We start from the raw sequence: 25,018 nt of genomic DNA, 5'->3' as shown, positions 1-25,018 counted from the left end.
CTAAGGACACTCGCGCATCTCGTCGATTTTCGGTTATTAAAATATCATTAAGAGTATAAAAAAGCAACGAATAAAACGGACGGACAAAAAAACGATGCAAATTGATGTAGACCCAGACCCCGAAGACAAACAAGTTCAACAAGTTTTGTCCGTAGGTTTTGTTTTCCTTTTTTCTTTCTGGTTTTTCGGTCTCGTATCAAAAAGTGTTTTGAAGGTTAAAGTTGCCGAAAAAAAAAACAGGCAGAAAGCATCTGAGAATCGAAGAAACCAGCAGCCAGGGAAAGAGTGACGATTGAAAAACTGTTAATTTCCAAAGCTGTTAACGCAACTCCACTAAATATTTGTTCACATTCGCATTTCATACTCGTATGTTCACAAGATCGACTCTATGTTTATGCAAGCTGAGTCCACACAAAGGCAGCTGTGCTGGCATCTGAATTTTTGGGCAATCCTAATTGCATCTGGAATGGTGGACTACTTTGCTTATGAGTTTCTTGTTCAATTTTCAATAGTAACAAGCAATTTCGAAATATTCTGTAAATACGGAAATACAAGTCTTTGGAAAACTCAACTCATGCGTGAAAATTAAAAAAAAAATTTATTTAGTTACTTGTTTGCTAGAAAAAAAGATTATATTTCTGTTTAAATGTAATTTACTATTAACTGCTTAATAACTATTTATTGCCCTAAATAACGAAATCTTTATTAGTACTAGTTATTTGATAATTACGTCGATTAGATTATCACACTGGAATCTGTCTTAAAATGTGCTAAGCAAAACAGCTGATCAAAGGCAATAAGTTATAAAGTTCACCAACAACTAGGCTGTTCCTACAGTTTAACTTGCAGTTTTGGCCATTAGATAACATATATTGTAGTATCTGTTCATGCCAGCGCAATCAATTAACCGTTCTTAATAACTTATCCCACTATCCATTCCCCAACACACATGCCACATTTATAACGTGGAGCTCCATACATGCAGACCAAATCGAGAGCGTTTCGCTGATAAGGCGACAAACACAACAAATAGAACGCTGCAGTTAGCAGTTGGCTGTGAAAGCGCATTTTGTATTTCGTATTTTTGTATACTCTTATTGATTTCGTTTTTTTTTTTGTTTTTAGATATGCGACTCATATTGTAGATATGTATATCAACTCGAGCGACCGCCGGACTTACGAAGCTATGACTAAAGCCATACACAAGTCGCTGCAAATACCTCAGAGGGCCGAAAACAACAGCAAAAAACGCCAAGTTGTAGCTCACGCCCCGCGGGCGACAAGTTAATGCATTTAAAGAAACATTTACGCAAGTGAAGCCGTAGCAAAACATCGGTCAGTAACCGCTCTGCAACATTATACAACGCGCCTCTTAGGCCGCGCAGAAAAAAAATAAAAAAAAAACTGTGCACCCCAAAGGTATGACATATATAGTTAACGATGCGCTCATAAAAAAAGTGAAAGAAATGGATGAATAACTGGCGGAAAAAACTGTGAGGAACCCAGGTTCGACGGCTGCTATCAATAAACAAGATTAGATAAAAACAGGGTGAAACCAATACACTCAAACTATAATATGCATACGCCTAATTCGCAACAACACATCGAGTTGGTAAAAGATAGCAAACGCAAATATCCTACTCATTAAGACAACAACCAAATGAAGTAATAACTTACAAATATTCTACACGCAAATGCCAACTAATGGCAAGAACAGGAAACTTTCCCATCTACAAAGCGAACCGTAGCAAAAGCCATCAAAAGATGGTACGACTGAAATGTCAGCCATAAATGGCAAGTGGCTAAATGATCGGTTTGCTTTGGCTTATGTCATACAATTCAGGTGGGTCGAAGAAAAGACACAACGGCTCTATTTTTATTCTTCGAGTAAATCTCTGCTCCAAAAATGGAGTTTTGACTTGCCTAATTAATTCTCATTGTCATCCATTTGACTTGGCTAATTAATTTGGCAGTACACGGTGAGTGGGTTGCACAAGATTATTATTTTGTTGCTCCCATACGTTTCCTGGTCTTTTGAAGATACATCGCTGACTGAAGACATTGACAGGTATTAGCGCTTTTTGTAAGATACTTTTCGAAAGTTGGTGCTCAGTTAAAAGAAATGCATTCACAAAAACTTTTCAGGCGATTGCCCTTATTTGGTCTGACTGTATAATTTGGCAGAGCTCTCGAATAGGTGCTGAAACAATCTGCGGATCGATCTATATATGGTCCAACGTATGTGACTAATGGGAAAGCAGAAGAAAATGAAGCGTGCCGAAAGCATACGTAAATGGATTCGATAGGGAGGTATCAGATTTCTTAGGGAAATGTGGGGCTTTTGATTAATAACTATCCCATAAACTAAAACGAAACCAAACCTAACTGAAAACAATAACAGCAAGAGGAGCTATGCTTTGTTTAAAGTAAGAGAAATAAATAGGGAAATTTCACTTTTAATTATAACATATGCAAGTAAGAAAAACTTTCGTTTTTTATTTTGGAAAACCTTGCCATAGTCCCAAGATTTTTTAGCATTCACTAAAATCCACCTGATCTTGTCTTATGCAAAATCGAATTCAAAGCTTATTGTCACGTTTTTCTCTCAGCGGAATTCAAATTCAAATTTTCGTTCACACAAGCAAATCAATTTCTTAGGCGCAAAACGCGATCATCAGTAATTACGTCAGAGGTCGGAAAGCTAAAACATATATAGCTTTATACACACAAAACTGAATCGAAAGGAGAGGCCGAAAAATAAAAGCGAATGGGGGAAATCAAAAACAAAATTCATAAATGAGAGCGACGGACTTGTGGCGCTCTATCGCGCTCATATACTATTTTTTGGCATATTCATAACATTTAGCTTATCTTAAAAATACGAGAGCGCAGACACAAATACAGACACAGATACAGATACAAATACAAACAAATGTGTAAAATCTGGCGATGAAGAAGAAGAGGAAGAAAAGTCCGAGCAACAAATGCTCAACTAATTTTCATAGATTTCTGTGCCTAATTAATTTCGCTGGCGAAACGTATTTATGTTTATATATTCCCAACGTGCTGATGATGAACCCCAAAATAGCCGAAACAAAGTGAGAGAATAATATTTATAAAATTAAAAATTTCTCAAAATTTCAGAAATGAGAATTGAGTTAATCTTTGAACTAATTTGTGTGCACATAATCACATTGCAGACACGACTCGAAACTCGCCGACTCTGTCTACCATGGGAAAGGTTAAACAATCAATTCTGCCTTCAATTGATCTCAATTGTGCGTTGCCCCAAGGGCCAGTGAAGGGTTAAAGATGCCGACATTATAATTCAGCATTGGCATTATGCAAAAGCGTCTAAAAACTTTGTCTCTCGGCCACAAAAACAAACTTATTTTGGGACTGCAGTGGAGCGTCGTTCCAAAAACGCTGGCAAAAACAAAAAAAAAAACAAAAACAGCGGCGGGGAGGTGGAATCTCTTTTGGGGGGCCTGTGGATGCACAGCTGCAGATACATCCGAAAGATACATCCAAAATGTGCGGCAGCTGTCGCCTGTTATGGGAGATGCCTCAGATACTCGGATACTCAGATACTCGGAGGTACAACAACATCAGCAACCGACGAAACACGTTCAAAATTTCTTTTTCGACTCTTCGGTTGGTTGTTGTGTTTTGGCATGTGCTAAGAGAATTATGTTAGGGTGTGCCAACGGTATAGATATAAATGAGGAAGCTGCATTAAACGGCCAATTGGGTGTGAAACAAGTTATGGCAGTATATTTTGAATTTTATATTGGGAAAGTTTAAATTTAGTACACTAGTACATTATACATAAACTTATAAGAGTGATGTTTATGGTAAACCCATGGTATACTTTAGAAATGAAAGCTTAGTAATCATTGAAAATGTCTTAGCCCATGCCAAAAGTAAAATTTATTAGCGTTTGGAGATCTCTCCACTATTTTTAGGTAATTTACCTATGAAATTCGTAACTCCAGCTAGTCTGAGTCACCCTAATCCTACGATTCTCCCAACCAGATACAAAAACCACAAATATCTATTTGTTTTTTGTTTCTTCTTTCTTTTCGACTTGTTCGCTGCCTCAGTCGACGTCGCAGCTGCTGTGCGCTTATTGAAAAGGCCAAATACAAAATTTCTAGCACCGAAAAAAAGTATTTGATATTTTTAGAAAAAAGAAAGACCACGAGCACATGTTTCAAAATATCAAAAAGATGAAAAACTTGAACGAGAGGAAACTAAGATCTGAAAATCTTCGCAACGGAAACGAAATGTTTATGTGAATGCAAAAATACAAGATGAGATATAAAACAGAAACGCAACGAATCGATATTTCAGATATAAAAATTCCAGCATTAAACGAAAACTCGATCAATAGTTTGCCAATTTTGAATATATTGAAATTTTTTCCAGAACACTGTATTTAGCTATTTAGTGAAGATGTGAATATATATACTTAAAAGCATTAATTAACAAGTATTTGCTCATAAGCAAATTGTATTGTTTTGAGCTTTCTAGCGATTTAAGGCTAGACCTTTTTATACCTTTCGTCTGAACTCTGACACCTTTTCGAGTGCTGTCATCTCGCATCAAAACTGAAATCGCGAGCCGAGCAAACAAACACGGACATATACAACGCTATTTCCACACTTTCGACAACCGAAAGGGGGTGTTCCTATCGATATTTACGACCTATTGAGAAGAGCTTAAAGCACAAAACCCTCTTACTACAAGTCAAACACATATTTCTCACAGCGACGTTTTTTCTTGCCTCGTCTTTTTGTACTGCGGCATGAGTTTTTGGCGAAAAATCGAATCGATTAGTCATGCCAAAAGTCCTCAAGTTTTCATACCAATCCCCTTCACCAACAAAATATAAAACCGTCTTGTGGCATTCGTGGCGTTTTGTAGTTATGGTTCGAGTTTGATTTTTTGAGTACGTTCGGAGGAGAAAAAGTGAATGACTTGTCAGAGTGTATTGAACAAATGGACAGAAATAATAATTCATTTTTGGCATTTTCCAAACGATTTCTTTGACTCATATTTCTGCAGCAACACATTTTTGACACTTTTGTTGATGATGATGGGTAAAAATGAAGAGTAAAAATAAAAACGAAATGTGTCAAACTTTTGCTTTTTGTTTTCCAGTTGCCAGCGGGCAGAGCTAATTCAATTTGCATATCTGAACTGGAGGAAAACGAAACAAATCGGAAAAATTATAATAACAATCTTTTTGCAACTGAAACCGAAGCTAGGACCGAAATAAACATAAATTTAATGGTTACGACTTGGCAAGAGCGAGGGGTGTGGGTTTTTAGGTGGAGAACCACATAAAAAACGTGACTTTTCGTTAAAATAAAATCTATGTATTTGCATGTGCGAGTACAGTGCGTTTCGGGATCGTATTTCCCATTAATTCGTCTCTAAGACCCTAAAATGAAATCGATTTGCAGTGTCAGAACAAATGCGGTAATTGAATCAGTTTCGTTTAACAAAATAATCACATTAAATTTAAGAATCATGTCTGTTTTCTGTTCGGGTGTCTAAGCCCATTAAATATCGTAAGCTTTCAAAACAATTTGATTTAGCCATTAATTCCGTAATTGCCTGTTTGCAGGCGTTTTGTTTTATTGTCACGTGTGTTTCTTTACAACTGGCTAACAGTGTTGAAACGCACAGTAAAAATCGCTCGACTTAGATGTATTTTTTTTTTCTCCATTTTGTTTGTTTAATAGTCTAGGCCTTGTCCGGCTTTAGAATAAAAATGGCTAAATTTGCATTATATTACAACGCGAATATTTGTAGTTTTTACCGTGCTTTTAAGTTAATTAACTCCACAGATGATATATATTCATGTTAAGCTGTTAGGGCGCTTTCGCAAATAATGTGGATATATTTAACGTATTTAATGCCCAATAATGTGGAATAACCATTCCCATTTTCACTCTGACAAATTTGGTTTGCAATTTGTTGAATTTTAATTATTATTTCACAGTTCATTAGGCTCAATTTCAATTTGATTTTCGGTCATTAAGCTTTACCAAGCCAAGTGAACGAGATGTGCATTATTTTAACAGATTAAGCAAGTTTTTTTTAATGATTATAATACACTTATTAATGCAGAATTTATATTTTTGGCCGTGTAAAGTAGTTTGTTTTCAATAATAAATGTATATTTGTGTATATTGCTCCGTACTTTTTTATATTTTTTGGCCTGAACAAATTTGGTAAATAGAATTTTGTTGTTAAATTATTTAAATCAAACAATATAAATTAGCCTCCGATATATATGCATATGCATCTCTGTAATATTGAATACGTCAATGTTTCTGCACCTTATTCAGCACTAAATAGACTCTAAGTAAGTGACTTCTTTTGCAACACTGTAATTATAAAACACTACCAATGAGACTTTATGTATGTTGAAATTAACTTTTTTTTTTAAACTTTAAATACCGAAGTTTTATTGGATGGATACTACACTTTAAAACTACATACACCTTATTAACTTTGAAAAACATTAGTTTCCTTTACGTTTACTTATGTTAATTTTCTCCCATTATTTCTTCTTCTCCAGTCTTGAGAACAACTTTCCTTACAATATTAAGTTTTCCCTGTCATGAAACAGAATTTCCGACTTTTCACTTGGCATCACCGAAAATTCGACAGCAATAACAAACAAGACCACGAAATGTGGCAAGAAAGGGAAGAGACAAACCGATGGATAGAAAAAAAACATAAACTTAAGACGAAGGCGAAAAAAGAGAGAAAACAAAAGGAAAAAAACACAACGATCTCTTTTTTTTTTGTTTTTAAGTATAAACACCTTCGGTTGTCCAGCTGACTTGTTGTTGTTGCTGCTGGCGAAGTTGAAGTTGTTGAAATTGTTGTTGTTGGGTGAAAAAGCGGCTGCTGTTTTATTTTCTTGTATTTGTTTATTGTTTTACTTTTACGCCGATGGTGAATTGAAAATGTATTTTTAACCTTTTTTTCTCGACGCTCCGTGGTGTGTGTGTGAACTAAACACGCGCGTTGTTGCAGAAGCTGTTGTTATCGTTGGTTTTTAAGATGCCGGCTAAAAACAATGGATTTTGCGATTTTTCCGGACAATTTCCCTGCAGCGCTTGCACTATTTTTCTTGAATTTTCACGAACGACTTTCGACAACTTCTTTTTTTCTCCTTTTATTATCTGTCACACACAGAAACGAACACACGCAAACACTCTTACTGAGCACCTCACATACACGTGCACTCGCGTTGTTGTTTTTTTAGTTGTATTTTTGACAAATTTTTCCGCGTTTCTAGAGTTGTAGGCTAAAACTTTTTTGATGACGGCGTTTTGCAGAATTGTGATTATTTCTGTTTGCGGTGACTGAGCAGAAAGTATTGTGTTTGTTATTATTTAGCTGAGAGCTGCTATTTCTTTGATGGGGTTTTCTTGAGTTTTTCAGGCAGGCTCTGGTATAATTCACTTTTCCGCTGACAGAACCGCTTCCATCGAAAAATTTTTCGAAACTGAAAGCAGCAATATTTTTCTGGTCATTCCATTCCAATTCGACTCGAAACTCTCTCGCTCTCTTTCACTCTCTGCCTGTCATTCTCTTTCGCTTACGCTTGCACTGTGGGGCAAAAAACCACATACTGTGGCATTTTAGTAACTTCAAAACGTTGTAGCATATAAGAAGTGGAAAAGATATTCCAATTTATATATTATTTTGTATATTAGTGTATAAATGCTTGACTAACTCTTTTCGTCAGCTTAAATTTTATAGGTGTCAACTGTTGCAATCAAACTGTCAACCCTCCATTCAGTACGAAAAAGTGTTTGTTTGTCCCACAGTCCGACGAGCTCTCTTGTGTGCTCTTAAAGAGTACTTTTATCCAATGAAGAGAGTTCGAGTGTTTTTGGTTTTGTTGATTACCGAGGGGGGTTTTTAGGGGTTGCCGAGTTCAATGAAGGCGAGTCGAGTTGACAATCAACTAAAAGGTTAACTGGCCAAAAGTAGACAGACTTAAGCTTTTGGCGTAGGTTGCGGACTATAAAATAGCCTGGCAACTAATTTTTGCAAATCGGTGACTAAATTAACGGTAGAAACTAGATAATGTATTTTTTGTGGCTCTCTCAAGCCTTCGATAAATCTTTTTTTTTTAGGTGATAAAAAAATTTAAATGTGTAAAACTATAGATAATAATAGATAATAAATATGGACATATAAATAGACATTTTAGGAATTTTAATTTCTAAAAATCTTTACAATTTTGACACAAGTGATTGGGCACGTTATAATTATTTAGGGCTTATGTATATTATAATTATTATATTATAATTATGCTTAGTGTCATAAATTTGCTTTGATGATTTTCTGTTCATTTTAAGTCGTCAGCTTAAGTACGTACATATACAAAACAATTATCTTTTATTTTTGGAAATTTTCATTATTTTTGCTAAGACCCCATTAAAAAAGGTTTTTTGTAAATCTTGAATATGTATAAACCTGCACCTTAAAGAATATAATTATTAAATTATTTTTAACAAAAAACCATTTGTTCTACTTATTCATGCAATGGCCAGGTACATTTTTGAAAAATACCATTGCTCTAATTGTTCACACACCGCAATGATAATTAATGTTTGCTTGCAGTTTCCATTTGGGCCTAAGGACAGAAATAAGTGAACTTAGTGAATTGGAACTTTGTTCGCTCTGTCAAAGTCACCTTCAAAATGTGTTCGATATGTTCTAAATCATTTACGTAAATGCATCCCATCCATAACGGTATAGCTATATATCCGAATGCAGCCCAGCGGGCCAGAAATAGAAATATGTAACGCACACACACAGCCACAACTCTTGACATTTCTATGTCATAAATTTGTTTCGTTCTTTGGATTTTTTGGCAACAAAAGATATGGTCCTAACACCCCCCACATGGCAATTAAAATATGTGGTGTAGGCGTGGAAAGGGGGGAATACCACTAACGCACACCATGCACCACTCCGTGTAGGTTAATTGTAATAAAAAGTGAATGTAAGCGATTTCAAGAACGAAAAAAACGAAGTCCAACGAGAACTGGCATGTGAAAGCCAAATCCATATGAAAGGGGATAGAGAGAGAGAGAGAGAGCGACCCGACCCGAACCAGATGCAGATCCAGATCGAGGAACGCCCCCGCAATGATTTTAGCTCCACTATACGGTGGATATACCCCGCCCCCACCAGGATTTGATTTTTATTATTAGAAGTCCATCGGTGTTTGTGTGAGTTCACTATTTTTAAACGATTTCAAATTGGAGTTTTTGTCAGTGACCCGAAAGAGAAACAAAGATCGCTAATGGAGCTCGGGGGCAAGTGAAAGGTTTTTTGGTCTGCAAATTATGCATAATGAATTACATGAATTACAATCGCGAACTGAAGGAGTGGTAAGCGTGGATGAAGCAAATAATGAGTTATGTTTACAAATAATGGAGATAAATCCGATTTGCGTCTATTATGATTGGAATGTGCCAAATCACTGCCGAAACATGTAATTTATTATGGCTGTTGTATATCGATAATTATAAGGATATTAGCAAGATTAACAATGTTGTCTAATATTCGGTTAGCATTAGTAGTTTTAAAAACGAATCAAGGGTGCTAAGAGTAGAAAGACAATTATGCTGAAAGTAAACCAGCTCATATTAATCCTTGGATCCTCTGGATTACTGTAATAACTTTTCCCCTCACAACGCTAATGACCAAGCAATTAATAAGAGTTATAGACAGCACTTGCGATTCCATCATCGTAGATCTACGTATTTATAGAAGATGTTATCGGCAAATGACATCTCTTTCTCGGTACCCAAAAACGCCCACCGCAGCATCTTGAAAACATCATTAACAACACATTTATCGGCGCTGCTTCTTCTCGCCGCTGCAGCAGCCTTTCAAATGTGGGCAGCTAGCGTCTGCTACGGATTGGGGATTCGGTCTCAGATACAGATACAGATACAAATACGAAAACCGATTCGGATACAAGCGCTGGCCGAAAGATACTCGCACTCGTAGTCGTACTAGTGGAGCGAAACCGGTTCCGGGCAAAATCAAAAGTTGCGCGCAGACGTCGCCGACTCAGCTGCTCTGCTGACCAAGCCGGAGTTTTGGGAGTCGGGGAAGCTGCGAGCGGTCGGGGCGGGCAAGTACACAAAGGCAAAGTTTTCGAGATCGATGCACGGGGAGAAACGCTCAAGTGGTTTTAAGAAATTTAAAACTAAAATTTGTATAACTTTATAATGTAATCAGAAAACTTTTGTGCAATGCAAATTTTCATTTTTATTAGTACAATTTTTGGGAATCATAATCCTAAACTCTTTTTTTTTAGCAGTGTAGATGCTGTTAGTACAACGCGCTGCCCGTTTCTCCGAGTGCGTTCACGCCGCTCCGTGCGTGAAGTAGTGTAGGTAAATCAGATTGGGGAACCGGCGTCGAAACGGGTTTACTTCTCGTTTCTGCTACACCTTTTGCGCCTGTTCCTTGTTCCGATCCCCATTCGAGAACGTGTTTCAAGGCTTTTGCGACCGGGGTGTGTAACCAGTAGCAAAGAAAACAAAAAGTAAATAAGAAGGCGCGGAAAAAGGAGGTCGCCGAATGAAAAGATCGCGGCCAAACAAAAGACACTAACCGAGAAAATCGGGCTGAAGGGATTGGCCGGTCGCCGTCGTCGGGGGCTGCAGAATGAGATTGGTAATTGGCGGCAGCAAATATATAAGGCCCACCCTAATCTAATTAGAAATAACGGCAAGAACAAGTCGAGTGTATTTCTGCGCACGCGATCGCAAGAGACCGGCTAATGCATATAAATTGGCATAAATAAAGCAAAAGTCACGTCGAACCGTGTCCAAAAACCAAAAGCCAAACCAGTTTCAAATTCCAGATCAGATCATCGCAATGACGTAGTCGTCTTATTTCTCCAATACGATACTAGTGCAACCCGAACCTGAGTCAGCAGCTCCTTGGCGCTTCTCTTAAGTAACTCCCCAAGAGTCGGATCGGGCAAATATAACTATGTGCGTGGGTGCCGCACAAGTTGAGTCACTCGGAATCGGAATTTCCCCCGCATTGCCAACATACCCCCATACATCTCTTACCACTCAAAAGTGCCGAGTGTACTTGCTGTGTTTCCAAGCATGGGGCTGCTCTTGAGTGACACCAAACGTTCGAGTTTGAGTTTAAGTTTGAGTGAACTCATGTGAAGATATTTGACTGAGACTGAGCGCCAGATTGTCTCGGAAAAAGTGTTCCCACTTTATCGGGGGTTGCAGCGGAAATGCCGAGTGTTCTTTGCAGCTATTGAGTTCTGGAAGGCGTTGTTTTTTCAAAAGTGGAATATAGATCATACTAGATCATTTTTTTCTTTGTTATAAGATAAAAATAAAGTAAAACAATATAATGGTTTTTACTTTAACTATTTTATTGCTTTTTTTGATGAAGTTCTAAGCAAGTTTTCAATCTTTGAACTTTAGGAATCTGACTTGTAGTTATTATAGTGTACTGCTTTATTTTGTTTGTCAAAGTAAAAACCCTTACATAGAACTTACTATTACAATTACCATCTTATACTAATTTATACCATTCTTTACCATTCAATGTACTGGTATTATTTTCATTTTGACTTCGCACCTTGACTTCGTTTTGTTCATTAATTTTCTTCATTTTCAACTTGGCTCCTATCGCTGCCTGCATTTGAATTCAAATTAAGCAAATTACCGAAAATTTCGTTTGTTTCGATTACGCCCCCCCCCCCTGTTGCCACGCCCCCTGCCACAGTGTTTTCTTCTTCTTCGCTTAATTACTTACAACTAACTGCCGGGTGAAAAGTTTGCACAGCCCGCCCCCAATTTTGCGCCCAAACTACCACTGCTACTTGCATTGCAATTGAAACCAAAGTTACAATCGCATATCAAGCCCTAAGACAAAAGGCAAACATGCTTGGTTGAGTTTCCACCGAAAAGTGGGCGTTGGGTGCTTTAGGGCGGGGCGGTGGCAGCCAGTCTGGCATAGTCGAAGAAATTACGCTGATTGAACACTAATTTATTTGTTTGTTTGTTTTAACATTTTCGCCGCATTAAAGGGGGGATTTGGGTGGCGGTATCGAAAGACGCGAGTGGAAAAGTGGATAAAAAGTTTGCCCTTCGCCAGGTGCATAACGCTTGCATGTGTGAGTGTCGGCGTGGGGGGTGGTGGTGCCAAAGTGGGCGGACTTTTGGGATGGTGGTCTTAGCTTTGTGTGTCTGCCGTTGTTAGCATCTTTTGGCTTTTTGTTGCAATTTGTAACTGAGGTTCTTTGTCTGCCAGTGCCGCTTTTTCGCTTAATTGGCTGTAATTGAAATCGTTCAAAGGGTTTGAAAAGAGGGGGGCAGGCATTAAATATAGAAACTGAGTTTGTTTCACTAGGCTAAATCAGAAAAATCGATATCTTATTAATGAGAAAATCTTCAGTTAACGTCAAATGCTGAAAAACTAATAAACGCAATCATATTTAAGATGAATGGAATATTTTTTTTTACCACTTTAATCTTAATTTATCAAAATAAGAACGCTGACAGTATTGAAGTCCAGTTCTTTTTCGGCTTCAGTCGCCCTGCCATATTTAGAGGAATTTTTTTGTTTGCCTGCGGTCGAGCCTTGTTTGCCCCGAAAATTTTGATATATTCACGTTTTGGCTTTTTGGCCACAGTTTTGACCGTGTGTGTGTGTTTTTTGTTTTCTTTCTAGTTTCTTTGCCCATTTTTCCGATTCTCCCCGTTGCCAGTCTGATGTGGCGACCTTTTAGCGAACGTTTTCGCCATTTGCAGTTTTTCGCCTGCGGCAGCGAGAATGTCGCTTTTCCCCTAGCCCTCTAGTTTTTCGTATTTTTTCATTTTCTTTTTTTGGGAAAACTGCACGTGGGTGTGTGTATGTGTGTGTGTGTGCACTAGCCGACGATCTCTGTTTGTGTTTTCCGAGTACTTGGTTATGGTAATCGAATTTCAAATTATTGCCAAGAGCTATATCCGAATGGGGGAAACCCCGGAATATGTCTCTCTTTATTTTTCACTTTTTTTTATGCCTTCCTTTTCGATATTTCCATGCCAAAAGTTTTTTTTCGCTACCCTTTGTTGTTCTTGTTGCGGAAGATGAATCTGTTTTTTTTTCTTCCAGTTTTCCGTCAATTCTTTTTTTTTTTTTGGTTTGTGTTTATGTTTTGGCTAGTTGCTGTTGATGTTTTCCCTCCGCCTGCCACTGTGTGTGTGAGTGTGTGTGTGTGTGTGTTTCCGAGGTTTTTCCTGTTTTCCATCCTTGCACTGCTGTTATTGTTGTTTACATCCTGTTTTTGGCGCGCTTTGAATATTTTGCGGTGCATGTTTTGTCATGCAATAATTTAATTGTCGGATTTGGCAGCTTAAAAGCATCCCAACGCCCCCGATAGCTGCCACCCACAAGTGCGGGGGCGTGGCAGGTGTGGGGCGATTGTTTGTTTGTTTGTTTTCTAGGAGGACGGACAGGTTGACACTTTGTGCTTTATTTATGTTTGGATTTGGCTTGCTGATGTTGTTTGGGCTTTTGTGTTTTGTTTTCTTTTGACAAATTGCTTAAATTTGTTTGCTCAGGAGTGTTTTTTGTGTAGCGCTGAATTTACATAAATCATTTTAGCAACTTTTATTTCAAGGTGAGTTCACTTTAATAATGCGCGTACACAGCTCTGTGATGCTACAAAAAAATAAAAAAAAACACGATTTGCTTGTGCAAAGTTTTAAAGCACACTATTTCACTTTAATTTATGAGTTCTACATTTTATTACAAGTTAACTTATCTGACTCTCCGTGGAAAGAATAATTATTTTTCAAATGCTCTAACATGATTCTCGTGTAAAGATACTAGAACTTTAAGCTGCTGAAACCCTATTCTTTTTAACTATTTATAATTCCCTGCCCGCTGCATTATCTGCGACAGTTTGCTGTCCTTGGGGCACAGTGTCACTATAATTAATAATCAACAGCAGCTTAAAGATTTTAATTAAAATCAACGACAGGCGGCAGCAGCTCAAGTTGCAGCTTCTTCTGTTCTTTATCTCCGCTTATATTGTCAACTGTGGACCCTTCGTTCCTGGAAAATGCCATCCGTAAGCCCCCATGTAACCACCTCCATTGGTAAACTACCCCCCTCGTCACCCCCTTCAAAAGATCGACCTGCGTTGATTTCTTTTAATTTAGCCGCAATGACCTGCATCGAAATGCTTTTGTGTGCATGTGTTGGCTGAATGTCCTGGATACTGAATCCTGAATCCTGCATCCTGCTGTCTCCACACAGGATGTATAGTACGGCTCGCCGTCGCCTTCAGCTCCAATTTTAGCTGCAATTCGTTTCCTTGGCAACTTAGCCAAGTTTCAGTTTCAGTTGCAATTACTTGGCGCACCTGAAGTGGACAACAACAACGGGATGTTGAGTTGAGTTGAGTTGCAGGGGGTCAAAGGTTAGTTTGTTTGTTTGTATTTGCTACTGCTGCTGTTGCGGTGACGTTGCTGATTCTATCCCTCGTTGATTTTTTCTTTTCCTGCCTCCCAAGATTCACCATTCTGCAGTATTTTTTGCTATCGCTTTTCTGTTGACTTTGCGCTTTCTATTTACGCTCCGCTGTTGTTTGTTGAATTCCAACTGCAATTATGTGAATTTTCACCGTGCACAGCATAAAACATTTTCCCCAGAACTCCGGTTCAAGCAGTTGGCCTGCAGCCTTCTGTTGGGCAGATCCGGGGGCACCCGGTTCCCAGTTTCCCAGGTACGCCGTTTCTGGCCAAGCTCAAAGTCAAACAGCGTCGGGAAAGTAAACTGAGCTTGAAAGTCAATAAGCGGGGCGCAAGGTTTGGGCCTGAGTGCCACCTGAGTTTCCAAGGATCTCGACCCGGAAAGTGTTGAAAAGCGTTTAAAGCTTACTATCCTTTTATTTTTAATTTTTCCTTCATTGATTTGGTCAAATGTTTGCAAAAAGTCAAGAGAATGCTCGAACATGGAATATCTTAAGTTCCTTCTAAAGGCAGTTAACTTGAAAAGGCTCTAAATATAAGGTAAAAATACAAGAAATAAATATAAAATGTAGCTTAGCCAAGAAAATCAAATAGTTTTGACGTAATGACATATTATTCCCTTTAGATTTGATCTAAATTGTAAGTGAATAAAATTTGGTCCGCAGTTTACCTATAGAGATAAAATCATGGCTCGTCGTAAAAACAAAAAACAAGTAAGTTATAAGTTGATAAGCATAATATATAATGCGCATTTAAAAATCTGTATAATAATGTAATTTTTTTCACAGATGCTGATAGAAATGTTGACGCGACCCCAAAAAGTGCATCCTTGCCAGTTGCTGGAAAATCGAAAAAAGCTGAACTTAAAGCAAAAAACGATGATTGCGGCTGCCGCGGCCAAAAGATCCAGCCTTCCTCGACCCTTGAAGAAGAATGTTATCCGCAAGATTTGCAGATTGCCACCGGAAACGTGCAATGAGAAGACAAAAGCGCAGGTGATGTACTATAATTCAAACTACGGAAGGACTCAGAAAGCCAATCTCAGCCGAATCGATTGTCACGAGCCTACTTGTCCCAAAACTCGCAGATCGACAAAAGCCAAAGAAATCCAGAAATTTAGTCCTGCATTAAGGCAGAGGACGCAAAAGAAAAGAAAAAAATAATTTTGAGTCTTCGAATCCGTTTGAATATTCTATATATTTTATTCCGAATTGAATGGACTTGGATTGCATGATTATGTGTTCCAGGTCTAAGTGCTCATCAAGTCCTGCGAATTTGTATACATTTTTCATGTACATAACGCCTTGTGAAAATACTGTTTAATACACGCATTTTTTAAATCCTATTCTTTAGTTTTAAAAACCAAAAGATAATTTATGTTTGAAATGATTTTTTAAATTGAAGCTGTCGCCGAGCCTTGAGAAAGCCCATCGAAGTAGAAACCCTTAGTAGTTATTTGTCCTGCATGTGTTGTCCTTAGCTCGTCTTCAAAAGGGCTTTCCCCGGCATTCCATTGGTGTCACGTAGATTTTTCGTTTGCTTTGAGTTTTCAGTTACACGATTTTTGAAAGGGACGAGTTGGAGCAGCAGCAGCAGCAGCTAAGCAATCACCAAATAAAAAGCCATCGGACAGTTGCTGAGCTCAGTTTCAATTTTCACTTAAAACAAAGTTGGCCAACGAAGGGGAACGGAGGTGCAGAAGGACAAAAACTGGCTGAACCGAACTGCATCTAACATGCACATCCTCATCCACATCCACATCCAAAGAAACTGAGGGTCGCTTGGGCGTTAACAAAGCGCGCGAGCCGGCTGCCAAATTGTTTTTGCCGCCGCACAGGGAAAATATTTTTCAGGTTGATGATGTATTTACAAAATATTATATATTATATATGGTTACTACCAATAACAAGACGGATTATCTAATGTGTTATTTGTTCAAAACTAAATAGTTTTTTCATGTATTTAAAATGTTAGCTAAGTAGTTTAAAAGCTTTGTATTTTAAAAAAGTGTATATTATTTATCTTGTTTATTTGTGTGATGTGTCTATAAATAATGTACGAAACCTGTTAAAATATTAAAAAAAATACTACAAACGAGGTAAGCTTCAATACTTATATTAAAATTAACTAAATTTTTATAAAATTAACACATGAAATAAAGTAGTTTTAAACTGATTATTTTTCTCAGTGAATCTGTTGTTGGGTGTTGTAATCAGAGCAAAGTAGACGCAGACACATGACGGAACTACTCTCCCCTTTCCCCCTTGGCTTACGTGATTTCAGGCTGCCAAATCACGGATCGGGTTGAGAAAAAATCGTAGAGCTCGAAAAAAAAGTCACGAGGAAATAAAGGAAAAGCGTACAAAAAAATTATTCTGTCGGGTAGCCAAATATTTCTATGTGCTGCCATGATGAACCAACCAGAAGCAAGTGGCAAGGAAAAACAAAACTAGAGCCAGATTTACAGAGCAAAGGGGGCAAGGAAAAGTTTGTGTGGCTCACGTGACATTTGTTTTGGCAAGTGTCCTTTTTCCTCATTGTCGTCAAATCAGCGAACGTACCTGCAATGAAAAATTAAAGAAAAGGGTTTTCACTTGGTTGCTTTTCAGTTTTGTCAGTCGCAGAAAAGTTTCTGATTCGTGTAAAAAATTTATTATACGCCTTAAAATAAATACAATAACCGAGAAGCGAAACATAACCGCTTCCAATTCATTGAAATGGTAGTTACCATTAGGATTAGACTATTATCTTGGAATATTTATTTATTTGAAATAACAGGTTTTAAAATATTAAGGATTAAAATATTATATTCATCATAATTATCTGCATCCAATAAACACATTTTCTAACGACGCGTTTCATTCCTTCCATATCCTGCATTGTAGCCAAACCAGTTGCCAGTGTACGCTTGTTCGCGTTGAAAACAAGGTCCTCTTGCAGTGGTCGGTTTCTTGGTCGTAGCCTTCATCCACTGCCTTATAACACCTGGCTTCTGCTCCTTGTCATATCTGCGGCGCATACATTTTTTTAGTTTTTCGTTAAAGTAATATCCATACTAAAGAAATTCAGATTCTTAATGACGCATTTTTATTATCACAAACACTTCTTACAACGCATCGGCTTCTCGTGCGTGCCAAATCCGGAAGGCAGGTGCTCATTAGAATAACCCAGGTGAATCCTGCAGCGCAAGGAGGTAATTCCGACGGAGGTGCGGTTCCCTCCAAAGACGACATTCTTTTCTAGAATATGAAATCCGACTAATACTAGAAACTAGTTTGCTTAAAGAACACAATTATTTTCGACACACTTCTAAGTGTGCGAAAAACCACGTTAGCTCAGGCTATTAACTTATTATAAAGCAATGGTAAAAACCAAAACTATTAGTTTAGTCATAGCTTAGTTGGTACAATACTTCGTAGATTCGGTACAAATACAGTACGTGCACCTTTCCAACTCATCATATTTTTTGAAATGAGCGTATGTGATGGATTTAAGCCAGGATGCACATCTAATAGGTCAATTGGGGTGGGTATCTGATTGTATTGGCATTCCGTAGCTTCCCGATTGCTGCATTTAATGAGTGAAATTAAGTGGGATTCTTGAATGAGCCCGTTGACTGCGCGGCGAGGGGTGCCGCTAAAGTTTTACATACAAAGTTTTGTGTACAAAGCTTAGGTAAATATGAAGCTGAATTTTTTGTAAAAGTAAAAAAAGTTCAGTTTAAAGCGCAGTTTATGTTTACTTTCTAATAAAGGAATGCAAATTAAATTATTCATAATATATATACATATATATATGTATAAAAGGCAATTAATCAATTATATTATGTAAAGCTTTAACTAATCAATTTAAAACTAAAAATGTTGCCTCTGCCTTTCTAGTAACGGACCTCGTGGCGTATGCGCAATTTCAAAAGAAACGCTTAGGTCAAACAATATTGGTTTCCACAAATGCACACAGAGAATCACAGGTAAGCAATTTTTGAATTACCTTCAATTAGCTTAATTTTCAATATTCCCTATATTTATATAATAGTTTCTGCGTAAAAAAAAAACTGAAAATCTATTGAGAAGTGGCTAAGGCAATTTCAATGCCAAAGTGGACGAAAGTTGGTAAAACTTTGCCGGGCCAAAGTGAGACAGCCAAAAGTGAGACAGCGAAAAAGAAATGTTCCAGGTGGCAAATGTCAAAGCAGTGGATCCTGGCAGCTGAAGGACAGTAGTCCCGTCCCCTTTCGTTGCTTGTTTGTTTGTTTGTTTGTGCCATTGTCGTTTGTGAACTATGAACTGTCACACGGAGAAGAGTGCACTAAAAGCGTCGCCTTACGGCAACTGACTTGGAAAGATAATCGCGAGGGGTGTGATGAGTGGGCGTTGCAACTTTTGATAACGGTTTATCTGGGCTGCCGTTGCAGCTTACCTTTTTTAGCCGGGCAACAGTTTCAGCTGACTGGCTAAGTTGGCTTCAAGTTGCCACCGACTTGACTGACTTGACTTTCATCATCATCGTAATTTGCTTTCCAGCTTGAGCTTCCAAAAGGGAGGCGAAAAAAAAAGTATCTTGGTATCTTGATGTCGCGACAACTTTTCCTATTCGCCACCCCCTGGATGGCCTTCATGGTTAGCATTTAATTATTTGAAAAATACGCATTGGCGCTTCGTATTACCGAGAAAGAGAAGCAAAAAGAGAATCGGATCGGATGTGGGGAAAGTAAACAGCAAAAAAGGTTCACATTTTGAAATTAAATATCACAAAAAATGTTTTTTGTAGTTTGGTACTATTCTTTTCAAAAAGGCACAAAAACTCTTTAGTTAAAGAAGTTAAACTCTATAAAAATTAATATTTCTCGTAATTAAAATGCAATAATCATTATAATTCATAGACAAGTTTAGAATGCATGTTGGATCTACAGTTCTGTTTGGTTTTAAAGTGTAAGAGGGTGAACATATATTTAAACCCCGACCGGCATCAAGAGAAGGACGAAAACATCCTCTGACAGTTTGGCTAACATTAAAAGCGGCAAAATGTTGCGGTGCTGCCTGCCAAATGACATGATTTCTCAGTTCTGATTCGGTTTCCATTCTGCACTCTCTTCAGGCTGCATTTCTACATCTTCGCATTTCTACATCCCCACATCAACTTCAGCTCAAGAACTGAGCGAAACTTTTGCTTATCTGCGTTACAGCCACAAAACCGAATCCCGACTTCAGCCAACCAAGTCGCCACCCTTTCTTCACTTTCTACACTGAACAAAACTACTTCACTCTCAATTGACCCATTCTTTAACACCACACAAGATCTGAGATAATAAATATATATTTAAGAGGAGTTTATTTCGAATTTGAGTTCAACATCCTGATGGATATTTCTTGCAGTGCGCTCACATTATTCCCTTTTGCCATATAGTGCAAAATCTTGAGGCACATGTTTGCTTTTGTTGTTACCGCTGTGTTTTTTGCTGCGTTTTCCTTGGATGTATCAGTTTGTCTGGTCCTTGGATGGCTGGTTTTCCCTCTTGGTCCTGTTATTTCTACACATGCTCGCCCAGGACTCGCTCTTTGTTGCTATTTCGCCACTGAAGCTGCTGCTGTTTGTGCGTGTTTCATTTTATTTGTTGGCACAAAATTGGGTTTTAGTGGATTTTGTGGCAAATGATTTTTGCTGGCTGCCGTTACGCTTGCATAAACTTTAATTTAATTTTTACCCAATACAAAAAGTGCAAAACTTGCCTGAGCAGCTGAACAAAAAATAAAACAAAAATAAAAAGTGGGTAGAAAAAAAGTACATGTTTAATGAATGATTAATTTGCTTTTCAACATCTAACAATTAAATCGTATAATCTTTTAAAAGACAATTTCTCCAAATTTATAGATATATATAAGATCTTATTTCTCGTATTTCAGTGCCCACAGTAATCAAGGATTAAATTCCAGTAGCGATTAACTGAAAGCTCTATATATACAAACTTTTAGATATCTCAACACTTGACTTTATCCGTAAAGTTTGCCTCCGAGTTTCGACACTCCTGCATTGATTTCGTTTCCCAATCGCTTTCAATCAACATGCGTATATTGAATTGAATATATTCGTCGAAAAAGCCACAGGACACACTTCCCTCAATTCAAATGTGTCTGCCGACATCTGTCGGTATACATATATATATTAATATATATATATTCCCATATATTGCCACACAAAATGGAAGACACCTACGTACTTACATGGGTAGTAGTTTTTTAAGAAATGCACAAAAGTGCAATTGAGTTGAAAGACGTGCCAAAGGGCGTGCACCAGGTAGAAAAGCCATAAAAATGGCAGCTAAACGTCGGTGGTTGGTGCCAGGATCCCCCGCTCAGGTGAAAAATTATAGCGTAAAATTCATATTTGATGACTTTTTGATTGCCAAACCGAAAACTGTTGCCCCGCCTCCAAGTCAATCTGAACCGCAATCGCAACCTCAGATTCTGCCTTTAGCTCCGGATTCACACAGCCACATAATGCTGGCAAAAGTGCTTTCAATGGCGTCATTGTCAAGCGTTCTTGCAGCCATCGCAATCATCATCATCATCATCGTTATCATCGTATATATCCACCTGCACCTGAACTGCACTCTATATATGTATGTACTCGACGTACTGGCTGATCCAAAGCAATGCCAAAGCTTTGGGATTAAGCTGCAGGTGGCTTTGAACTGGATGGATGGATGGTTAGATGGATGGATGGATGGATGGATGGCTTGCTGGCTGTATGGCTGGCAGTATGGCAGCTGGATTTTTCCTTTTCATTTTTCCATATTTCGTGTCGTTTGTCGTCCTCGAGACCTGATGATGATGACGATGTGCTCGAGTTTCGATTGTAGGCAGAGGGGCAAATCTTTCAATGGTAACAGGACCAACTCTCAAGATGAAATTTTGGTGGTACAAGGACTCGATTAATGAACCTCAGTATGATGGTCATTTAAAATGCATTTCTAATGTGAGTGTCTTCAGCAGAATTGCGGTTTTGGGTTAGTAATGAGAAAATCATTATTAAATATCCTTAAAATGCACACCCTTTATACTAAATAAATTCTTTTACTTCAGCTTTCTGGAATTTAACTAAATTTATTTCTTTTGAGAGTATATATTTTTCGAATTATTGTCTCTGACTTAGCCTCCAATTCACATATTAACTTTAGGTCCTACGAAACCCAGAAATCAATTTTAATTAACCTAATCCCCAAATCCCATTAATCGTTTTGACTTTTTTCCGTGTCACTCATCTAATTTCATTGAAGGACGTTCCCGAAACGAGGTCCTTTCAGCACCATTTCCTTGTCCTCGCAGATTGGTGTTGATGTGATGGGCCACGAATGCTGATGACACTAATGCTTGTCCACACGCACACTCGAACTGTGACCCATGAAAAGGATTCGGGATCCAGGACGCAGGACGCAGGACGCAGGACGTAATGTGTTAATGACTCGATGGCATTGCATAAAACGGCTACGCTAATTTGCATTGTTGTGCGGGTGTGTGAGCGTGTGTGAGAATTGGCCCCTGTCAACGTTGTCCTGGCACACTCGTGTGTAATGATTTGTGCCAGTTTTTCCAGCTTTTCACGCTTTTCCCCTGCCCCAGCACAAGGGACCAACAACCTCGGCAGCCCAACTGGCTTATGTCATACAATTAATAAAAGTTTTTACGCCCGCGAAAAAAAGTAAGGGAAATAATGAGCAAGGCTACAAGCATTTTGTCACACGTTGACCTTAATTACTTGCCACTTTTTACAGGGCCATTAGGTTCCGAATTTAAAGAGTTCTAATGGTGAATATTAAAGTGCTAAATTATGATTGATGTGATCATTTTGGGTAAAAATTATTAAGTGTAGATTGTTGCCAATCATTCAAATGATTTAAGTACCCTCGGAGATTATAAAGATGGTGTAAGGGGTTATTTGAGGTTGAAATTGAAATAAACCGTTGAAACAGTTTATAAATTTAAGATGTGTACAAAAATGCATTTTTCTGTAGTAAATAAATTGTTCATATTATCATAAGCTACTTCAAAACGCATCGGTGACCCAGAATACTTTTAATAATCAAGCGAATGTTTTTGCCACGCTATAACCTTTTACCTCGCCCAACTCTCGTGCATTTCGAGGAAGTGGAACTAGTCTGGCTGGCGCTTATAGCCCAAAGCCAGATCCAAATCCAAATTCGTCTCTGAACTGTGACGACAACAATTCCAGCAATTTTTATATGCCATTTGGCGATTTTACAACTTTGCTGGCGCCGTGCTTATGCCGAACTCAAACCAACTGTGGCGCTCTTCTTATGGCCACGTTTGTAGCCAGTTGTTTTTGCCATTGGCGCCATGGTGGGCTGACTTGTTCTGGCCAAAAGCTGAATCCCATACTTTTTCCAGGCATTCGTCCTAGAACCATTTTTTCCCATCAGTCGGGAACGTCGCGTGCTTGGGCCATTTTCCGTTTTCATGGCGTTCGTCGCCAAAATGGCGTTGCGTGTTGCCGCGAAATGTTTGTTAAAAATTGCTCAAATGGGTCCTACTGCAATGGATCGAAGCTAAGATTACCCTACGTTGAAGAATAACCTTTCTAGAAGTATTCTTACTATTTCTTGTAGAAAGTTTTATAAGACCTAACTAATGCGCCAAAATTATATGCCTCTAATTTCACATTTCATTGATAGCTATTTTTTTTTTCTATTTTAAATTGAGTTAAGCCTTTTGGAACCTTAGCTAAAAGGGTATTTCTGTTAGGAAAATTGCATGATGGTTGGGGTCAAGGGATCTGAAAGTATTAGTGACAAACACATTGAAATTTGTATGCGTCACAATCGTCAGAGTCGCAGTCGCAATAACAATCACTGCGAAAGGCGAATCAAGTCATTGCCGAAGGAGAAGCTAGAATCATAAAAAGATTTATGGCGCTTTCAAGGCGAAAGAGCCAAAGTATTCACAATGACAAAGGGAACTGGGATTTGATATTGGCATTTGGGGAAAGGGAACCAGAGCCGGAAAACTGCGTGCGAAAAGTGCTGTGTGTTCAGCAGGATATACGAGCTATCGAGGCTAATAAAATATATGAACAAACTCGCATTAAGAAGGTAAAGTTCATAAGGAAAATCACCGAAAAGTTGTCTTTGTGGAATGTCGGCATGATGATACATAAATCTAGATGTCAATGTTACTTTATGGACTTGGCAAAGGTTACAGATGACAGACAGAAGTTAATATTTGCCTAGTTATATAGCAGCCTTTTTCGTCTACTATCTACCGGCTTCATATGCTTTTTTTGGTAAAGCACTTTCTCTCTTTTTTTTGGGCCTCCGAATTTTGGCATTGTTTTAATGCATTTGCAAGCCCTGACAACTTTGGGCGCGTGGGTCGAAAGTTTCGAGGGTGGTTTTCCCCTTTCCATTTTCATTGTGCAATTGGAAACTTTGTGCAACAATAAAATTGCAGCCAAAAAAAAATATATATATATGAAATAAAAGAAGCAGGGCACAGCAAAGGCAGCAGGCTAACAATGCAGGCGTTGTAAAAAAGTGAGGATAATAAAACGCAGTGCAAGTCGCCTGGTGTAGCCTACTTATGGATAGGAATGGATAGGCAGCGGGTGGAAAAACAAACGCCGCATTTAAACTCTCAACATCCGCGGCGACTTCCGGAGCGGTAAATTATGCAGACCTCGTGAAATATCACTCATTGTTCTCGCCATATGATTTAATCGCCAAGTGGCACAAAAAGAAAATAGTCTGCCACTATAAGCCATATATATTATATTTCGCATTAAATACATGTCAATGCATAAATAATCATAAGCTTTGAATAATTTTTTACAGAGGATAAAGGATATCCATCCTATCGGCGAATATACACAGATTGACGAGCCAATTGGCAACGTAACTGAAGTTGCCTTTCTAGTGGTTTCTCAGTTTCAGCTACGCATTGGACATCGATCAAAATTTACATCTGTGGCAGGTCGAGATGGATTCCGTGTGTTGCTCATACGCCTCGTTGCACATTTATGATTTCCCAGCACATAACAATCCACAGCCAATCGAGTCGGAATCGAGACGAATTTATGGTCGTGACACCTTGAATCGAATAGACTGTAGATCACTTAAAAGAATGGTAAAAACTATTTGAGGAATATTTGTGTTTACTACTCTTCAGATATTAAGGCTATATTTAACTGGAATATTTTTAAAGTATTTTTTGCTTTTTTATTTGTCTTTTTTTTTTAGAAGCGCAATAAAGTAACAAATTGATTACCTCATAAGACTAAATTTTGAGGAAGTACAAGTATGTTGTATGTTAAGCAAAGATATTTTAATAGAGTTTATTGTGTGTCTTAAGTTAAAACTGGCAACGAAATTGAAATGTTTGTGAATGAAATTAACACCACCCGGTACGCACACACACACACACACATATGTGCAGACCGACTCAGACAAGCAC

The 25,018-nt window shown here is 38.2% G+C and overlaps 3 protein-coding genes and 2 long non-coding RNA genes across 19 annotated transcripts in view; 2 read left to right on the top strand and 3 right to left on the bottom strand.

The window, feature by feature from the left end:
- Nucleotides 1–25,018, bottom strand: part of mbl (muscleblind) — a gene marked incomplete at both ends in the record, with an annotated part of 162,828 nt that overhangs the window by 106,324 nt on the left and 31,486 nt on the right. For 11 of the 14 annotated variants that reach the window (NM_001414081.1, NM_176210.2, NM_001274114.1 and 8 more), the window contains one exon: nt 6,842–7,535. The exons of 1 other annotated variant lie outside the window; for it this stretch is intronic. Of the gene's footprint in view, nt 1–6,841; nt 7,536–25,018 lie in introns of those variants that run through there. 2 more of the 14 variants (NM_001259462.2, NM_001259466.2) reach the window with 1 other exon arrangement.
- On the bottom strand, nt 10,305–10,714 carry lncRNA:CR45997 (long non-coding RNA:CR45997). Its single transcript, NR_133130.1, has one exon. It is a non-coding gene; the product is annotated as a long non-coding RNA:CR45997 (long non-coding RNA).
- Nucleotides 15,167–15,897, top strand: CG43108 (uncharacterized protein). The gene is made up of 2 exons (NM_001259461.1): nt 15,167–15,268; nt 15,344–15,897. Exons 1-2 carry the CDS (start codon nt 15,242–15,244, stop codon nt 15,716–15,718), a joined length of 402 nt encoding a protein of 133 aa, NP_001246390.1. The 5' UTR covers nt 15,167–15,241; the 3' UTR covers nt 15,719–15,897.
- On the bottom strand, nt 17,316–17,812 carry CG43272 (uncharacterized protein). Of its 2 annotated transcripts, none has more exons than NM_001259459.1 (2): nt 17,669–17,812; nt 17,316–17,610 (listed from the first exon to the last, which is right to left on the bottom strand). In NM_001259459.1, exons 1-2 carry the CDS (start codon nt 17,786–17,788, stop codon nt 17,401–17,403), a joined length of 330 nt encoding a protein of 109 aa, NP_001246388.2. In that variant the 5' UTR covers nt 17,789–17,812; the 3' UTR covers nt 17,316–17,400. The 2 variants fall into 2 exon arrangements, with proteins under 2 accessions (NP_001246388.2, NP_001246389.2); NM_001259460.2 differs by having other exon boundaries at nt 17,348–17,610; nt 17,666–17,812.
- Nucleotides 17,949–19,897, top strand: lncRNA:CR43660 (long non-coding RNA:CR43660). The gene is made up of 3 exons (NR_073884.2): nt 17,949–18,080; nt 18,437–18,525; nt 18,591–19,897. It is a non-coding gene; the product is annotated as a long non-coding RNA:CR43660 (long non-coding RNA).

The sequence above is a fragment of the Drosophila melanogaster genome, chromosome 2R (genome assembly GCF_000001215.4).
Source record: "Drosophila melanogaster chromosome 2R".
In the NCBI taxonomy this organism is placed as follows: domain Eukaryota; kingdom Metazoa; phylum Arthropoda; class Insecta; order Diptera; family Drosophilidae; genus Drosophila; species Drosophila melanogaster.
Note: the sequence above shows the minus strand (reverse complement) of the source record. Positions and strands in the feature narration are given on the sequence as shown.

Excerpts from the sequence above, each read along its gene's own strand:
- CG43108 (NM_001259461.1), top strand. The coding sequence starts at position 15,242 with ATGGCTCGTCGTAAAAACAAAAAACAA. Across the intron at positions 15,269-15,343 it reads GTCGTAAAAACAAAAAACAA|ATGCTGATAGAAATGTTGAC; the intron begins GTAAGTTATAAG and ends TTTTTTTCACAG.
- CG43272 (NM_001259460.2), bottom strand. The coding sequence starts at position 17,788 with ATGTCGTCTTTGGAGGGAACCGCACCTCCGTCGGAATTACCTCCTTGC. Across the intron at positions 17,611-17,665 it reads GCACGAGAAGCCGATGCGTT|TATGGATATTACTTTAACGA; the intron begins GTAAGAAGTGTT and ends GAATTTCTTTAG.